This window comes from Trachemys scripta, chromosome 10 (genome assembly GCF_013100865.1).
Source record: "Trachemys scripta elegans isolate TJP31775 chromosome 10, CAS_Tse_1.0, whole genome shotgun sequence".
Lineage (NCBI taxonomy): Eukaryota > Metazoa > Chordata > Testudines > Emydidae > Trachemys > Trachemys scripta.
The window spans coordinates 81053778-81073781 of record NC_048307.1 but is presented as its reverse complement, the minus strand read 5'-3'; the positions used below and the strand labels follow the sequence as shown (position 1 = coordinate 81073781).

The following is a 20004-nucleotide window of genomic DNA, read 5'->3' as shown; positions in this document are numbered from 1 at the left end:
AGGTCCCCAGAAAGAATTCGGCTGTTCTGGCCAGTGCAAAGGGCCTGCCTTAAGCCCACCCCTGAGTTCAGGTAGTCGGACATATACGGGAACCAGAAGGCTTGCATTGGCATCATAACGGTCCCTGACCTCACCTTGTGTGCCCATGAAGGGGTCAGCTACAATCTGGCCCTGCTCCACCAGACTACCTGTGTGACCTTGGGCAAGTCAGTTAGCCTCTCTGTTCCCAGTCTGTACAATAGGGATATTCATACCGTACTGCCTCACAAGGGTGTTGTGAGGATACATACAATTAAAGATCGTGAGGCACTCAGATAATAAGATAATGGTGGTCAGATAAGCACCTTAGATAGATAATAAGCAACTAAAATTATATAGTTGCTTTCTAGAAGATAGAGTTTAATTTAAAACACATTTATTAAAATAAGAACCAGCAGGATGCATTCCTGGCAAACCTATGTGATCACCAGATCCTATTTTTGCTATAGCCTCACACTCATTCGCCCTGGCACCCCTCTCCCCCTTTTTTTTTTTTTTTGGTCTGTCACTGCATCTTGTTTTATATCCAACCCTACGTTGTAAGCGCAGATCTCTGTATTAACTTTGAGCTACTGTGAATCACTGTCGCCATAATAAATGGGAATCAGCACAAAGAAGCATTAAATAATGCCACAACATCAGGCAGTAATATCACCATTAAGATATCCTCCATATGCCTATCACTATAATTACACACAGTTCTGGAGACAGCACACTTACCCAGATTATTATGTGCTGGGGACATAGAATTTGGAGATAAATTTGGAGAACCTGAAAAATCAAAATGATGATGATTAAGCTGGTAACTGCATAGAAAAAACAGGAAAACAGAAACATCAGTGCTGACATGGGTTTTTGGTTCTAAAGATCAAACCAAGGGCACTTATGTTTTTTGGTCTAAGAATATTGTGTTTGCTGCTTAAACCCAATGGATATAGATGAAATATGTAACAATCTTGGAATTCTTAAGCATCCCAGGCCCCAGTTGAACTTCATTCTGTGATCAGGAAAAGCAAGACTTGCAGTTTCCTCAATGGCCAATTATTATTTACATAGGCTCACAGATACTATCATTATGATACAAAATAATATTGCTAAGCATCTTCATGCTGCTCCAGGTCTTCATTTACCAGAGACCCAATTTTCAAAACTGTGCACGAAGGCTTGTGTGCTTCATTTGCATATGCCATTACTATGACTGCATGGACTATCATGGCAACTACACACAAAGATAACTACTTAGACAACTACAGCTTTGATTTTCTGTTGCCCTCCACCCTATGTATTTATTTACACTAGTGCAAAATTATTGCAAAGTGAGTGTAACTCACTGTCAGAGAAGCAAGGTAGCATGTTATGCTCACTTTGCAATGGTGAAAATTACCATATAGGTAAGGCCCATGGAGAATCAGGTGATTAAAGGTAAATTTGCATGCACAATTACCAGAGTTGTAGGTTTTATCATTCTAATTCTGTATGGAAAATATGCACATATATTTTGAACAGCTGAACAGAGTTTGTTCCAACAAAAAAAGGAGGCATTACACAGAAGCTTTGCAAGAAAATATGAAGGCTTGGCAGGTAAGAGAGCACGTTGCAGAGCCTTGCCTTCCACTGAGCTCTGTTAGCTTTTTAAAAAATCCATTCTTATAAAAAGAACAAAGTCCATGACATGTGAGGGAGTGGAAGACCCGCAGAGAGAACGGATATAGCATTTGAACATAAATTGGGCATTTATGGTATCTTCTCAGCCAAATCTGTTCCAGTATTTCATCCCAAAAGGCCCTATTTACATTCCGGATGTCAACCACAGTACCAATAATTGCATGGACCAAAATGGATTATGTCAGTAGGTTCACGTTTGATATGGACAAACAAACCCACGCTTGCCTTCCTCCATCTGTATCATTGTGGAGAGAGACTGTAAATCTGTCATTCCTCTTTTAGAATCCCACATGCACTCTGAAGTCCAAGACATGCACAGAAAGGGAGCTGACTGTGTGCAGTATCTGCATTAATTAGTCCCTGCACTCCCTTTGTTTGAATGCAGCCCATATTTGTGTATTTCTCTTTTCAAGCAGTAACCATTTTAACCAGAGATGTGTCTTTGTTTTTCAAACACAGCTTTTACAAACTAAGGGACGGATTCAGCAACTCTTATTAACAAGGGTAACTCCAACATCAACATGATGTCTTGGGTAAGGATTACTTATGTGAGTGAGGGCTGTAGGCCCTCATCTGTTTAACTACCTTAATGGCCATATCACATTGGCGGCTCATAGTCATCCTGTGATCAACCAATACTCTGAGGTCCTTCTCCTCCTCTGTTACTTCCAACTGATGTGTCCCCAATTTATAACCAAAATTCTTGTTATTAATCCCTAAATGCATGATTAATCCCTAAATGCAAGGGCAAACACTTGGTCTGATCACACTATTGCTTTCAATGAATGAGCTGACTGGGTACACAATTTGTGCATGCATGCACAGTTCTAATAATAAGGACCCAGACTAAATGCTGACACTAGAACTTCTGACTGCAAGGAAAGGTGGGAGGCCAGTGGTCAGTGCTCCACTCTCCTGTTTACTAGTAAGTGTCTAGCAGCCAGTGCTCTGGGGCACAGGAGTGCATGGTGAATCTTTTTCCAGTGGGTTTAAGGTGTGTTATACAGTGTAGGAATCCAAACTGCATCTGTCCTGCACCATTTTTGCTGCCAGAAGCAAAAAAAAAAAAAAAAAAAATCTACTCATCAGCACTCAAAAGAGAAAAAGAGAAGCCTAGATATAAAAATGGCCCCAAAACCAAAATCCTCTGCATGTTATAGTGTAACAAATAAATATGCAATATAATGACATATTTAAAGGGTCAGATGCCAAGACCCTTAGTCAGGGAACTCGCTGGTGGCCTAAGAACTAAGTAAGAGTCTCAGGATTTGACCCAGAAAGCTACAGGAAACCGCCAAAGATGACCCACCTGCATCCATGCTGTGGTTCATCTGATGGTCACTGGTTTCTCCATCCTCACTCAGATAACCTGGAGGAGGTGTCTCTGGAAATCAGGAGATTAAACTGTCAATTACAGTTGTTTGCAGAGTTCATACATTATCAAAATAAATGTATCTGATCTCTATTCATAGCAGACCAATGAAATACTTTATAAAGGGGGAGGAAACACAAGAAGGTGAGTAGAGGCCATAGGAGGCCTTTTTATGATAACGGAGCAGAAGATCAGGATTTTAGTTTCAGATAAAATTTCAAAATGATTTTGCAGTTTTCCTTCCTCTTGTTTTTCTCTTCTCTGAATTGCACCTTCCTGGACTGCCAGTATAGCTGAGCTGTAGGTCTATAATGGATACACACCCTTATGCAGATATACAGTCAGATATGCTAACTAGCTTTTTCAAATTCACAAAGGCTTATCCAAATGTGAAATGGCTAAATTTTGTCTGAACCTGAATTTGTTTTCAGAAAGTTCTCTCAACACTAGACTCTACAATGTATTTTAAATCCATCCCACTGAGGGGGCAGAGCAGAATGTACAGCAAAGCATTTAAGCAGCGGCGTGTGTGTTTTTGAACTTTGGTTAATATACCACTGTGCTAAAATCAGAGATTAAGAATGGGTTCTGTCTACCTCAAAATCCGAACACAATCTGATTCAGCCAGTTAGGGAGCCCAGGAGTTCTAAAGGTTAATGAGGAGAGTAATGATGGAATGGGGAAAAACAGAGCTCAGCCAGTGTGCCACATAACCCTTGGGGCCTAATATTAAACCTACAGGATATATGTATCAGTCATTTACTGGGCAATAGGCTCTTTCTTCACCCCCTTTGTTTGTTAGATGGAGGCCATACTGTACCTGGAATGTAGTTGCTTTGTGGCTCAATACCTGCCGGGAAGTTAGTGTTCTCTGGAATGGAATGACTATAATCGTCTAATGGCGGGAACTCTGCTGGAATCTCTGTGTGCCTTGGGACCAGCACTGGAGGTAAAACTGGACAGATGGAAAGTAAACAGAGCAGGACAATGACATTAGCAGCAAGTTTATAACATGACACCTTACACTGACCCAACATGAAATATTAGAAAATGAGGAGAAACCCACTCCTTGGAATAGCACTCCTACACATGCAGGTAACTCCAATCAGCATTCAGAACTATGCAAGTGGCTCCAGGAAAGGCTAGTGGTAAAATATTACCAAGTGCTGACAAGATGTTTGGTGCTGTATAGGACACAAAAATAAAGACAATCCCTATCCTGAGATATTAGCAATCTAAGAGAGAGTCACAGAGAAGACAAGATACGTCAGGAGATGGAAAAAGAAAATTCTAAGTTAGAGCAAAGTTAATATTGTAGGGTCTCTGTATAGAAATCTAGGGCTGTTCTGCTGACTGACACTGAAAGATAGACCAGTGAGATCCTATTAGCAACAACTATGGATATAAGAGAGAGTTTGAATCTCGCAGAAGCACACGGAGCTAGGGACAAATAGAGGGTTAGTACAGGGAGCAATCCTTAGAAACAGCTACACTCATCAGCAAAATAAGTAAATAAACAACACCCAAGGAACAGAATTAAAGTTTGGACTCTCTCTATGGGCTTGTCTACACTAACCGCTGGATCAGTGGGCAGCGATCAATCCAGTGGGGGGCGATTTATCGCTTCTAGTATAGACACAATAAATCGACCACTGAGTGCTCTCCCGCCGACTCCAGTACTCCACCAGAACGAGGAGCGCAAGCAGACTCGACGGGAGAGTGTCAGCTGTCGACTTACCACAGTGAAGACACCGCGGTAAGTAGATCTAAGTACGTGGACTTCAGCTATACTATTCACGTAGCTGAAGCTGCATATCTTAGATTGACCCCGCACGGTAGTGTAGACAAGCCCTATATGTGCACACAAATAATATGTTTGGAGCTTGGCAGGAATGCAACCTGCTTAAACTTAGATTTTGTTGATTTGTGTGTGCTGAAGTTTCCCTCTCTTCACCATAAATAAAGATGTAGATAGATGCATTATTTCACCACAAGAAGTGGGAGGGAGCTAGGGAGGGGTAGCTAATAATAGAAACCTTTTGGTTTTAAAACACCACGCATGCTATTTTTATTTTGTCCTGAAACTTTAAACAGACTCCTGCCCTTGCATGGAAAAGCTGAAATACCCAGAATGTCCACAATACCTGGAGTCTCCACTCTTTGGTAGTGATAGGGGTTGACACAGACTTCATCTTTCTTCATGTTAAAGGCATACTCGCACATCTCCATGGCACGCAGCTCATGGTGGCTATGAAGGTCTGGCCAACGCCATAGCCGGCAGTAGATCACATGGGGAAGCCCTTTACGGTGGGAGACTTGCAACCGGCCATCTAGTGATCTGCATGAAGAAAATAATGATGATAATGAACATGTATGTGTTTTGCTTTTCTTCATCTCAGAGATGTACAGTATTAAAGAAAACTGACAAAAGTCAACAACCGGCCTGGAACTAATGTATATGTAAAAATACATACAGACTATTGACCAGACTCTGGCAGGTGCTGTGCGAAGGTACCCAACAGGAAGGTTGCAGCTAGCAGCAGGAGAATGAAAGATGCCCTGACGTGGCTCCCCTCAAAATCCAGAGGCCACTTCTCTGCAATAGGAGCTGCAAAGAAGTATTCTGGGTCACGGCCTAGATATGTAAGGAAGTCTGGGTGCGTGACAGTTTCTCTGACTCACAGATGGCTTTATTCATTAACAGCCCTGGGGCAGATCATTCATGCTCCTGGCAGAAACTAATTTGGGGGCAAAGAGAACGGTGCGGTGGGGGAGGCTGCTGCCTACCAGAATACAGCACATGAATGGTGCTTCTGAAGTATGGTTACTTGCCCTATTGAAGAGACCCTTTGGATAGCTCTAAGAATTTGGCCCTACACATTTAAAGACAATATGTTTTAAAAACATATTAATGAAAGGTTATAACTTTTAAAAAACATAAAAAACATTATAATCTATTGCATTGTGATCATCCACAATGCAGATGAAGAATAAAATTAATACAGGCACTCACATTTTTAAATGCCAACAAAAATTACTATATGCCAATTTCCTACACTTAAGATGCCTAAATAAACGGGGGGGGGGGGGGGAGAAAATGAAACCAGAAGACCTGCTCCACAGTCTGTAGGTAAGGACATGAAACCTCTATGTTTAGGGTTTTTAAAAAATTATTATTCCTACACTGAGTTGTCCCCAAAAATCTATAAACAAACAGAATTGTTTTCCCACTAAATCCTCTGTCTGGGTTCAGGATGTAGTGATTTCCCCGCCCCAAAGAGTTATAAACTAGCCTAAAAAACAGGGTGGAGGATGGCAGCCCAACAAGACTCTTCCCAAAAGCAGAGGTAGCGGGACTGTTATAAAATACACACACCTCTTGTAAATATCTTTATAACAAAGGGTGATGTACAAATAACTAATACTGGCTACAGCTGACATGCACTTCATTTGGCAATGTAGCAGAACTCGCAGGTTGCAAACAACTGTATGCAGAAAGCATATAAGAAATCTGTACCACCGAGGGACCTGCTCTCATAGGTTATAAAAACACCCAAAACCAGTGATTATGTTACAGCCCTGAAATATGGCTTAAGAGTCCATGGGGCTTATTTATAGTAGACACATATTTCTTTATGGTGCTCCTTGGTTATTATTTATGGATCACACATTCTCAATGTGCAAAAATAGAGCAAGGGTGTATCCCACTCTTTAGATTTTTCCGTGAAGGGGAGGTCAAACACTTGAATATCTGGCATATTTACCAAATCTCCTCTCAGACCGAGCTTTGCTGCTAACAATCTGCCTCATTCCTTTTTAGGACATTTCAAGCAGGAAATAGGATTTTCAGGTGAAAGACTCAACAGAAGAAAGCCAAATACAAAATGTTTCTGAGGAAACAGGAAGGACTTGCATGTCAGAATAAAGTATTCTATCAAAACCCAGGTGACTGGTGACCAGGGATGGTATTCGGGCACACTGGGGGCTTGATGGAAGGGAATTATTAGAAATGGATTTATCCAGATTCTAGAGCAACCAGTTCAACAAAATCTACATTCCCTAAAATTATAGGGCCTGACTGGGCTTCCAGTGAGATAAATGGGAGCTTTGGCATTGATTTCAGTGGGAGCAGGATTAGATCTTTATTCTCCATCTACTAGTTGATGATAACGTGGAAAATTTCTAAGTCAATATCAACAGGTTCAAAATAAATTATTTTCGCACAGGAGGAATTTGTTTATTAAAGTTAAGCAAAGAAACAAGGAATTAAATCAGACCACTTTTTTTCCCACTTCCTTGGTACTCACAATGTTTAAAAAGTCAGTGTCCGCTAGGAAGGACAAAGTTATTTAGGGTAGTTCACCATATCTGGATGGGGGCAAAGGACAGAGGGGAAAAATAGCATATAGATTATCACAATCATCCCAGTCCCACAGAAAGCATAATCCTGACACATTTTCCAACAATTTCCCATCACTGTTGCCATTACAGCGGCACAGACAGATTTAGATTGACATTAATAGCTGTCTGCTGTACAAACTGAAGGGGAAAGTTAATCCGTTTCCTCAGGTACCTTCGCTTCTTCAGCAAGCCTTCAAAGAAAGAGAGAAGATCCAACACAGATCATGCACCACCTGGGAATGACCAGTAAGCAAGGATCTTTCTCCTATACATCTGTCAGGATAGGACAGACTTTTTACCTACAAGGTGAATTCTCCCATCAGTTGGAGGGAAGATCAATCTCCTCCCAGTACTCCAAGTACCCTTGGTAAAAGATGTTGACGGGGGTAGGGGGAGGGGAGGTGAAGCAATGCAAATGAGTTGGCCTTGTATGTCTTACTCATTTCCTGGATGCCATGTGAGAACACATGCAAACTTTCACAGAGTTTCCAAATATCCAACAAGAACAGCCAACAAAAATCCAGGAAAGCTGTGTCAGTCCCTGTTACTTCTCCTGCCTGTCTGTACTTATATTCCCATTGTGACAGTAGAGCATGTGATATACAAGAGAGGATGAAAATGCAGGGAGGAGGTTAAGTTTATTTATTTTTAAATCAAGTATCCTTTACCCCATACATGGGTCACTGGATTTTGTCACGTGTTAAATGAGAAACATGCTTGTGTACCCATACATGCACAGTGACTGGTAGAGGGACTGAACCTGGAAGCAAAAGCCTTAGCCTTTGCTGTCTGACTAAATCAAAAAGTCTGCCAGAAAACACTAAGTCCTTGTCTACACTACCAGGATAAGTCGACCTAAGTTACACTACTCCAGCTACGTGAATAACGTGGCTGGAGTTGACATAGCTTAGGTCGACTTACTGCTGTGTCTACACTGCACTGCGTCGATGCTCTCTCATCAACTTACCTTTCTCTTCTCGTTTCGGTGGAGTACCGAAATTGACCAGAGAGCACTCTGCAGTCAATTTAGTGGGTCTTCACTAGACCCGCTAAATCGACCCCCCGCTGCACCGATCGCAGCGGCGTCGATCTCCGGTAAGTGTAGACATGATCTAAGTAGATGGCTTTGCCCTACCTGGAGTCAGCAACAAGAGATACTAAGCCAGGATCCTGACTCAATACCCATCTAGATGTTTAAACCATGGTACACTCAAACTCTGAATAGCTCTATTGTGATTATGTGAAACAACAACAGGCTAAAAACAGATAATTCACAGTGACTTCTTCTGAAGCTCCATATTTTTGTTAGATATTATGCAAGCTGTAGAAAGTGTGTTTGGTATCTGAAGTTACTTGCAATCTGAGTGCTATTTCTTGATAGGAAAGAAGGAGAGATGGACCAGCCAAGGGTCTTATCTAAGGAAAACCTTTTGAAACAGAGCAGAATACATTTTATTTCAGTACACAGTAATAATGAAAGGCGATAGAGAAAGAATGAAGATATGCACAAAACACTCCTATAGGTTAATTATATTTTCATTCTTGTGAAATCTCTCTTCAGCCTCTCTGCAAAGGGATTTGGGATGAAACAGCCCCACTGGTGTCTTCTTGGGAAGAACGCCAGCTGGGTTGTAGAGCAGGCTTGCGTCTTCTGTTGCCCCATCTGACACTGGACACTGTCTGAGATGGGATACCAGACTAGAGGGACTGATCCAGCATGCCAATTCCTATTTTCTTATGACTGAGGGGTTTACTGGGCTATAAACATGCTGCTCAGTAAGCTACCACAATCTGCTTAGCATCTCGCCATGTGATGCACTGGAATGATCCAAACAACATTCATTCAATTAAATTCCTGCTACACTGGTCTAAGTTGCTCATGCAAAAGAAATATACTTATTGTACCGTTGGCTTCCATTTTTTTTTATCTAGTTTATTATTAGTTTCTGGCAGCACCCATAGCGTGCTAGGTGCTGTGCAAACATAAAAGAAGGCTCGTTAGACATGAGCTTTTCTTTGGGGGGAAGGATAGCTCAGGGGTTTGAGCATTGGCTTGCTAAATCCAGGATTGTGAATTCAATCCTTGAGGGGGCCACTTAGGGAGCTGGGGCAAAAATCAGTACTTGGTCCTGCTAGTGAAGGCAGGGGGCTGGACTCAATGACCTTTCAGGGGTCCCTTCCAGTTCTATGAGATAGACAGACAGACAGACAGATAGGTATATCTCCAGGGTCCCTGCCATGATAGGATAGAGGCAAGTCTCACTACCAAAAGAAGCAGGACTGAGGAGAAGATTACCCGTATATCCTCCCCTCAATGCTTGGATGATACTATGATGCGTGGTGGGGTAGTGATTACATTTGTGACCCAGATGGGAGGAGTTAATCATTAGAATTTCTATCCTCCTGTGGCACCTCAAGCTCTGTGTGAGTCTTCTCCCTGTGCTACTTTCATCCAATTCGAACGCACCAGGATACAGATAATGCTGTAATGCATCTTCAAGTATTTCTCCAAGATGCTCCTTTCTGTAAAAGGGTTGGAAGAAACACATGGTGCCAACTAGCAGGAGCAAATGTCAATGACTAGAAAAAGGCAGTGGCTTTTGGGAACAGCTAACTGCAACAACACAAAGCCTTTTGTTTTTTAGCTTGCTTATTTAACAATGCTTTCCAGCATAGGAGGTCTGCAGCCTGAGGCATTCCTGGTTTGTACTAAGTAGAGTTCTGCTTGGTTGATATGGAAGGATATTTGGAGGCTGAAGCACTGAAACTGAGGCAGTAACTGGAACATGGGAGCCTGATTACCATACTCAATGGAAGTTTACTGACAACCCGAGTAAGCAGATGTTTCTCTCTCTCTCTCTCTCTCTCTCTCTCTCACACACACACACACACACACACACACACACACACACACACACACTAGATCTCTCCACTAAGCAGGTGCCAAATCTCCCCCCCCGCCATCCCCCACCAGTCACCATTCATAAACCGTAACCTCAACTCTAAGCCTGAGATTTTCCAAAGCCGCCTAAGGCATCTGGGCATTCAAATCTCAACCACAGTGGCCATTGTCACGGCAAATATATTCACAACTGAAGTAAAGACAAGTGTCCATCGTGGCCTTTCTCCAGTTCTCTGCTAAGCTGCTCCCCCATCTTCCATTTAACCAGCCTCAGTTGCGCAGCTCTCCACTTGTAGGTTGACTTGATGCCAGCCGGGATACAGTTCCACACCCATGGCTACTTGACAGGATCTTCTTTCAGTGCTCAAGCTCTTTAAATGAGGTTGTAATGTTGGGTGATTTTCTCCAACTGCAGTACCATTTCCTGTGGCAGGAAATTATGTTTCCTACCATTGGCTGCAGCTGAACCTGTCAAGTGTCCCAAAATTGTGTGGTGGGACTAAGCAGCAAAGGATGTGGAAACAAAAGTCTCCTATGACGCAGACATTTTAAAGGTGGAGCTTTATGTGGTTATTCCAGGCTGTTGCCCAGGAGCAGCACATTTTGGTCTACCCAACACAGCCAGTGTGTGTTCAGAGGCAGCAACAGAAGAATAAGTGACGGTGATACATGTGAACTTGAGAATGGACCGAGATGTTTCCCCCATGGATCATATCAGTCATCTAATAATCAGTCATAGGTGGTAAAATACCAAATGAGGGAAATGAGATCTAGATTCCAGACATTTGTATGCTTGAAGAAGAGCATAAGTTACAGTTAACACAACTGCCCAGCGGCATCACGAGAAGTAATATTTTAGACTAAACAGATTTAAGAATGACCCCGTAGTTTTTATGTTGTTCAGATTCCCTTTTGTTACACAACTGAGAAAGTCTACTGGACTCAAGAAAGTGTTACATCAAACTGTATCCAAGCTATTTGCTGCCCCAAAAGTATTGGGCAGTAATGAGTTTTGGTGGTAAACTAAAGAAAACACCTAAAGTAAATATTTTTCACAACCCACTATAGCTTTCTGCTGACTAAGTAAACTCTGCAAACATTGAAAAGTGAGTAGGAGAATGTTGTACTGCAGAATGGGAACTTGGTTTGGAGGACTAATGCATAAAATGTGGTTGTGCTATTAAATTGTTCTCTTCATTGTGAGATGCTGAACGTCCTCATACCCCCTGCAGTCAGTGAAAACTAAGCATGCGTCCCACCTCACAGGAGGAATCAGCACCTTTCAGGAGTGGGACCGCTGTCATTTCCACTTTTCCTCATTTAGCATTTTCAGGTTTGTCTTTTAAAAAAAAAAAAAAAAAAACAGACTGGATTATTCAATCCTTTCCTTCAACCATCTACCCTACAATTATTGGTCAGGGCAAATTCAATCCCTTTAAAGCAAACAAAAGTCAGCAGTGCTTAGTACTACACATGATGCACAGTTGTAGTGAGATTACTGTCAGGGTGGCTAAGTTCAAAATTTGGCCTACTTTGACACCATCCTGCACAACACTCCCCCTCCTTGCCACACATACACACTCTCATTTGCAAAGTGCATAACACTTATATCCATTCTCCTCATCTTCTAAAAAAGCCAAATGCTCCAATACTCCTTACAACAAATAAATACAAACCAAATCTAACTACCAAACCGTACAATAACAAACCAGTGTGTATGCGGAATGAAAAGGGTGAGGGTGGAAAAAGAAAAATTATTTAAGTCCCAAGCTTCCAAGGGGTTCTTATTAAAGACAGCGAGCAGAAGTCTGTTTTTAAAATGACAAGTGGCTTGTCAGTATGCTATTAAAATGCACCATTACCAAGAATTATATCGACAGGTTGTGTTTTTCTGTTAAGCACCAAACAGGATAAGTAGCTCCTTACTGACCGCACACCTGGTGTATTCCAGGAAAGTAAGCATTTATTCACATAGAAAAATCTGGCTTTTGTTTGCAGAGACCTGAAATATCCATAGAGTTTCACAGAAAAGTTGGATAAAATCTCAACTTTCCCTGAATACTGGCCAAATGAGCAACACTGAATAAAAAATGACCCATGCAGCACATTTGTAATTCAATAGTTGATCCCTTGCCATTTCTTTCTCCTCAATTTGCTCAGCAACTCTAAACTTTCCAACATGTGATTCAGCTTAACAATGATATTACTCAATTTCTAGAAACGGGAGTAAACGTATTCTGTTAAGGCTTGCAGCGTTGATATATTATGTGTGCACAAGCATATAGGAATCTAATAATAAATTAATACTGCTTCTAGTTAGCACTTCTGACTACCTGACAAACATATAATTAATCCTTATCACATCTTTGTGGGGAAATTATGTATTTGTTACTCCCATTTCAAAGATGTGAAATTGAAATGATGGAGGTTAAGTGATTTTCCCAAGACCAAACATGAGTCAGTGTCAGAGCCAGTATTAGCTCTCAGGAGTTCCTTACACTCAGTGCTGTCTCAAGATCACAACTCTCTTTCTATAACCTCAGAGTTATTTCATACTGGTAACCATCTCTCTTATTTGCACCTAGGTCTATCTAAAGGAATGTCTACATGTACAGCACTGCAGTGGCGCAGCTGCATCAAGGCAGCTGTGCTGCTGTAACATCTCTGGTGAAGACACTCTGTTCTAACAGGACAGCGCTCTCCCATGGTCATAATAAAACCACCTCCGTGAACAGCCGAAGCCATGTCGGGGGCAAAATCTCTCCTGCTGACATAGCACTGTGCACACGATTGCTTATGTCAGCATAAATTATGTCACTCAAGGGGTAGTTTATTCACACACTGCGCAACCTAAGCTATGCCAACAGAAGTTGTAGTGTAGCCATAGCCTAAGAAACTCCCATTCATCTTGCGCTTCCCACTGAACACTCCTCCTCCTGAATCAGAAAAAATATCCATGGGGTAAATACAGACCCACTCATCTGTCACGTCAGACATTTTGTTGATCTGTTAAATGTTCTTTAGGTACAAAGCCTCTGACCATTAGCAGTCCTTTTAAATTTGCTGCAACAGACAGCAGAACCCGTGCAGTTAATGGTGTGAAGGGGTGGCAGGCGACACAGTCTACAGCCCACACAGGATTACTGCACCTTTGGGGTGTCACTATGCAGTTTTCTGTGGGTCTTAATTCATAACACTGTACAGGATCACAGCCAATGGGTGGCACAACTACATGTATCAGCTGGCCAGGAGATCCTGTGCAGAGGGGGCTGCCATACCAGAGGTAAAGATTTTGAAGGATGGTAAGAGAATTCCATGCCCTTTGACCTCACAGGCCATTTTGTTTGCACATCAGTTGCAGCCTGTTTGACACTACAGGAACAGTCAAGCTGTCCTTTGCATATTTTATCTCCCAGAGTCTTCATTACTCTTTGAAATGTGCTAGTCTTGATTTGGTATTTGGTTCTTGTTTTTTCTGGTCAACAGCTAAAGAAGTACAGCACACAAAGGTGATGTCAGGATCAGATTATGACAGCATGAGTCATTTATTAAGCTTCCAGCAATGCTAAACGCTTTAGCAGGGGCCTTGGGACCTTATTTTTCAATGTCCAATTTCGGATTCAGACATCAGCATGTTTTATCGGTTTACCATAAACTGTCTGTCCATTGTTACTTTGTTAAATTTCCCTCAATTAATCTTCAGTTGTGAAGATGGTTGATCACTGAGCTGCACCTACTTTGTTTTCCATGCTGGCATCCATTCAACAGGCAAATCTTAATTTAATTTTCTTTAAGGCTGTAGCTATATCTTGCTCATTTCACTACCTGATGGCTATATCCTAATAGTTTTTCCACAGTACTGTTTATTAATCTCTTTATTGTTTGTGCCACTTGTGTATGTAATGTGCTACACTGATGGCATAAGGTGACAGACATACACAGCCTTCTTTCCTGGAGTCAATCTTTATGTATTAATTTTTAAATATATATTATATATAAAAATATATTATATATATATTATATATGTATCTATTTTTCCACTTTCCTCCACTGCTAGACAGCAACATCAGTGAGACATAATCTAGGGGTCCAATCCTACATTCCTTATACAGCATCAGGCCCAAAGATGCTAATTTAGGGCTGATATAACAATGGACTCTGGCTTTGAACTTCCCAATTAATAGATCTATACACTTCCTGGGTTGAATTCATTGTCCAGGAGAATATATACTGCAGAGAAGATTGTAGATCTCAAAATATAGCATTAACCTTTGGGAACACGGGGGCAATTTCCCAAGCAGCACACAGAGCCGTAGACACTCAGCATCTAATGACTGCAACTGAGAACTATGCAGTTAAGCTAGCACACAATGCTTTTGAATTTGCCCCTTTGCCGCTGTTTCACAAACGGCTCTAACTTGTGGCAGCCCGTGGTTGCCAGTTATTAGGAATCAAGAAAGTTAACAAACTACAAATATTTTTAATTGCAAAAAGCAAATTTTATTTTACCCAGTAAGTGATCATTTAAAAATCTACCATGCTTTCCACAAGTAGAAATTGGCACAGAGTAGGGAAAGAAGATGGAAATTGCATCCAGAAAGGCTTAAAAGGTTCCAATTTTAGTTGTTTTCTTTCTTTTTTTTTTTTAAACGCAGGATTTTAAAATATATTTAAAATATCAAATAAAATATCAACAAAAGAAAAAGTAAACACAAATTTCAGATCTCCATCTACAGTCTCTTGTGTGACTGAACTCCCCTCAGGCAAACCTGACATTTAGTACATTTTTCTAATATCTTAACTTTAGGTATAGTACTTCTGAACAGCCCTGATCTTTTTACTGTTTTAACTGTGTTTATTTACCAAGCGCTGCACCAGACTCATTTAAATTTATATGTATGTGGGCCTGATGGAGGCTGAAGTGGGGAGAACTAGACACAGGAAGAAGTTGTCTCTCAAAAAGGCATATCCCTCTTTGAAAGCACTTTAATGAATGAGCCAAAGCTCACCATTACCTCCCAAAATCACGGGTCTAACGCCAGCCTCAAACTCCTGAGAGTATGCACTCTCATCCCCGCTGCACCAACAGGTTATTCTTTCAAGGGAGGGTCCAGGCATACTGATGGCTACGTTTACAGGCCATGAGGGAAAGTTCCATAAGACGACTCAACGCATTTTGCATAATACTTGGTGCATTCAACACAAAAGTCCTTAAAAGGAGGGCTGTGTAATATGCCTACACAATAACACTACCGAGCTGACAAAAATTTAAGGACCAGATCTTAAGCTGCTGTAAACCAGCACAGATCCGATGACTTCCAATGCTGCTATACTTATTTACACCAACTGAGGATCTGGTCCTAAAATTTCTTACTATTTAAACACTAAGGGGCAAATCTTCAGCTGGTGTAAATTGTCCTAGCTCCCCTGAAGTCAACGGAGCTAGGACAATTTACACCAGCTGAGAATATTTCCTGAAGAAGTCAGAAGCAAAACAGAATCTAAAGATTAATAGGCATGTTAAGCACCGAAAAAGAAATTACTACATTGCCTAGTTTTCAACGGATGGAGAAAATTGTTACCTCAAACACATATGCTGTTTAAAATAGAAAGGAGGGGTGGGTGATTAGCAGTAGCACTACAATGACAATTTTAAGGCCCTGGACCATTCCCCGCTACTTGTGCAATTCCCACTGTTTTCAATGGGAACTTCAAGGCTGAGAGCAGCATATGGTTGTTAGGAACCGACTCCTCAAATAAGTGTTTGTGTGTTCTATCAAGTTGGAATTTATCCAACCTTTCCTATGGAAACACTTTGGTGTTTGGTGCAGAGAACACATGTGCTTTATAACAGATATAACTAAAAATACACTATACAACAGCCTCTATCTTTTTAGGATTAGTTTGTGGCTACTTTAGCTTTATTGCTGTTATTTTATTATATGGTCCAAAAAAAAAGTGTCACAGCTTCCCTTTCAGTTTGAAAAGTAGTTATTTCAAAATCTGATGTTCTGAGCCAAACCTTTTTTCTTGGACTGAGTAATAGATCAAGGGTAAAATTTTCAGAAGTGCCTAAATCCCATTTTCAAGAATGACATACGCATTTAGGAGCTTAAGTTTAATTGAAAGTCACTGGGACTTCATTACTCAGGTGCCTTTGAAAGTTTTACCCCAAATCTCACTTGCTCTACGTTATCTTCGTTCTCAAGCAGCTTTAAAAAGCAACACAGATGTCCAACTATCTGCATAATTCATATGAACTAAAATGTATCGCAATTATGGGGCTTGATCCCACAAATACTTATGCATGTACTTAACTTTACTCATGCAAATAATCCCTTTGAGCTAAAGGAGCTATTCACGAGTGGAGTTACAAAAGCAACTCCCTGACCATTTTAATGGAATTAGTTTGCTTTTACAAGTCAACAACTTGCTCTTTTTTCCAAAAAAAAAAAAAAAAAAAAGTGATTACAGAATCTTTAGTCATTTCATTTTAAGCAATTTTCCCCCAACAAAGCAAGAATCAGACCAGCAATTAACCACCTCTTTCTTCTTTTCCAAATGAGTTTTCCCATCTTCCAGCTCACTCTGGTCTTCACCAAGTTGTTAATGAATCAGTTTTGGATGAATCATTTCCTGTGTGTAGACTGCACGCTTCATCACAGAGAAGATTCTCACAGACTTCCCTCTCTGGTCAGATAAACCAGATGATAAAGAACTGCCTCACACTACCAAAACAAGCCTTGAAGTTTCCAAAGAGTTAAGAGCAAGTGCCTGCATGTATGAAAGAACATGGGATGGGGAGGTGAAAAGGCCAGTTGTGTTAATTTTACAAGCTCCAACTTCCTCAATTATGACTCACCATCAATGCAGGAGAAATCTAGTTTCACAAATAAACATAAAAAGGGGGAACTCTGCAGCTCTCAGATGAAACCTTGTTACGAGTCCACAAAAGTTAACATTTTACAATCTCTTGCCTTTGTAATTACTAGTGAGATGTGGGACTCAAGACCACAAGAGCAAAAACAAAGAATCTTCATAATTTTTTCTCTCTTACAGCTAAGTATTACAGCACACTTCTAAAAGCAGGATGTTTTAAAAACTCTAGCAGATTAGGCAAAGCTCAATGTATAGTAATGAGCAAGGGTATTTTTCTTAAGAGAAGGATCTGGTAAATTCAGAAAGTCTATGCAGGGGTGAGGCTTGGGGAAGGCAGAGTTGAGTTTTGTGAATTATACTTGAATATGGAAAAAGCTGACTGTTCAATACTTGGGTAGTATTAATTGCAGGAAATAGGTGCATAAAATTTCAGCTGAAATGGACACATTTTCCACAAATAGCTGCTTTATCAAAAGGTAGGAAAAGTTATCTCTGCTTACCTGAAAATTTCCTTTCTTCAAGAGATGAGGTTCACAGGTAACAGGTATTTCACCCTGCTTACAGCTTGGGGGCAGAACCAGACCGTCAGTCACTGACAGCAGATAAGGCCCTTAAGTTCCCCCTAGTTGAGATAATTATCCTTACTGTGGAAGTTCAATTACAGAGTCTGTGGAATATACTTAGATGAAAAAGCACGGTAATTTCTCCTACTGCAGTGCACAGGAAAGTTCCTCTAACAAAACAAACCCAAATCTTTGGATGTCAATTTCCATCTCTATTCTGTTTGTCTTCAGGGTGGGCTGGATAGTTGGACTTTGTTACTTGAAGAAAGGAAATTTTCAAGTATGCACACATATATTTCCCTATTCTTCATTGTGCAAAGGGTGCAGAGATCCATCCAGTGGGATTTTTACAGCAGTGTGACTCCATGGTGGGCATCCAAAATCTTAAAGCTTCAGCTACTGAGTTACGTGAAATATGAGAATCTCAGGCCATGTCTACACTAGAGAGTTTTTACAGTGGAACAGCTACCGATGCAGCTGCATTGCTGTAAGATGTCCCGTGAGGCCGCTCTGTGTCAATGGAAGACAGCCTTCCCGTTGACATAATTAAACCATCCCCAACGAGTAGCAATAGCTATTTCCACAACATTGTCCACACCGGTGCATCTGTTGGTGTAACTTATGTCGCTCACTTATGACATATCAACAAAAGGTGCTAGTGTAGACATAGCCTTAGCTTTCATTGGTGGGTGGGGAGGAGAGTCAATTGCTAGCTCTAATGGTTGCAGAGAAAAATAACGAAAATTTATCCCCTGTGTATCCTAAAGGTTCAAACAGCAGAAAGATAATAATAAATGTGGGGTTTGTTTTCTTTCAAATCTCATGATTTGTTAAACCAGTCTCAGTTTTTTGGGGTCTGACTTCTGCCAACCCCAAATGTTACAAAATCAGTACTGTAGTTGATCTTTGTGAAAACTCCCCATTGACAGCAGTAGGAGTTCAGCTGGAGATGGAGAATAGATAAGTTCATGGAGGATATTTAGACAGACTGGATGGGTGAGGTTATATCTTTTCTGTTGGTAAGAGAGAGAGAGAGCTCTTTGTGGCTCAAAAACTCTCTTCTTCAGGTCTGGGAAAGGGACTCCCAGCATCATAACAAAACACAAAGTGGAACATATTGTTTAGCTTAAATAGTAAGTAAAGTTTAGCACATACTGTAAGGGACCATTCAAGGTAAAGTGGCCCATTGATACCTCTGCAATCATAGGGCAAATAGAGAGGGTTAATGGGTTACAGATTGTTGTAATAACCCATAAATCCAGTGTCTCTGTTCAGTCAATGATTTTTAGTGTCTAGCAGAATAATGAATTTAAGTCCCACACTCATCTTTTGAAAGTGTTGTGCAGGTTTCCTTTGGGGATGAGGACTGATTGGTCAGATGTAGATTGATTGCTCTGTGGAAAGTGTTCAACCACAGGTGATACAGCATTTTTGTCTTATTTTCCAGTGTGAGTTCATTTGAGAGCATAGTGATTGTCTGGTTTCACCCACATAGTTGTTATGGGGGCATTTAGTGCACTGGGTGAGGTATGCTCTCTCATCAACAGAAGTTGGTCCAATAAAAGATATTATCGCACCCATCTTGTATCTCTAGTATCCTGGGACTGACATAGCTACAACTACACTGCATAACAATTCATGGATGAGAGGCCATTTGCCAAGATGGTCAGGGATACAACCCCATGCTCTGGATGTCCTTAAATTGGTGACTGACAGAAGCTGGGACTGGATGACAGGGGATGGATCACTCAGTAATTGCATTGTTATGTTCAATCCCTCTGAAGTATCTGGCACTGGCCACTGTTAGAAGACAGGATACTAGGCTAGATAGACTATTAATCTGACCTAGTATGGCCATTCTAATACTGTTCCATAGATAGCCCTGAATTTATACTTCAGCCCATGGACCATAAATTATAAATAGAATTTGACCCTCTCCCCTAAGAGTCTGACACTCCTGATATAATGTATTTAAAGAAGCAATAAATTACATTTCAATTGATGACAAAATACAACAGATCAAAGAAACAAAGAAATGTTCACTTAATGTTGCACTTTCTGTTTTATGCCACATCAGTATATCCTGGCTTATTAATGCTTAAATGCTATTGAGCTCAAACACAAGGAATTTCAACATGAAGGGTCCTACTAACTGCTACAGAGGTTACACATGTACACAGAAA

At 40.9% G+C, this 20004-nt stretch overlaps 1 protein-coding gene across 1 annotated transcript in view; it reads right to left on the bottom strand.

The window, feature by feature from the left end:
• SMAD3 (SMAD family member 3) overlaps window positions 1–20004 on the bottom strand; it is a 98934-nt gene that overhangs the window by 16025 nt on the left and 62905 nt on the right. The window contains exons 2-5 of the mRNA XM_034783463.1: window positions 5221–5414; window positions 3897–4031; window positions 3014–3088; window positions 760–810 (exon numbers count right to left, since the gene is read on the bottom strand). Coding sequence (XP_034639354.1) covers window positions 760–810; window positions 3014–3088; window positions 3897–4031; window positions 5221–5414 — 455 coding nt within the window. The remainder of the gene's footprint in view (window positions 1–759; window positions 811–3013; window positions 3089–3896; window positions 4032–5220; window positions 5415–20004) is intronic.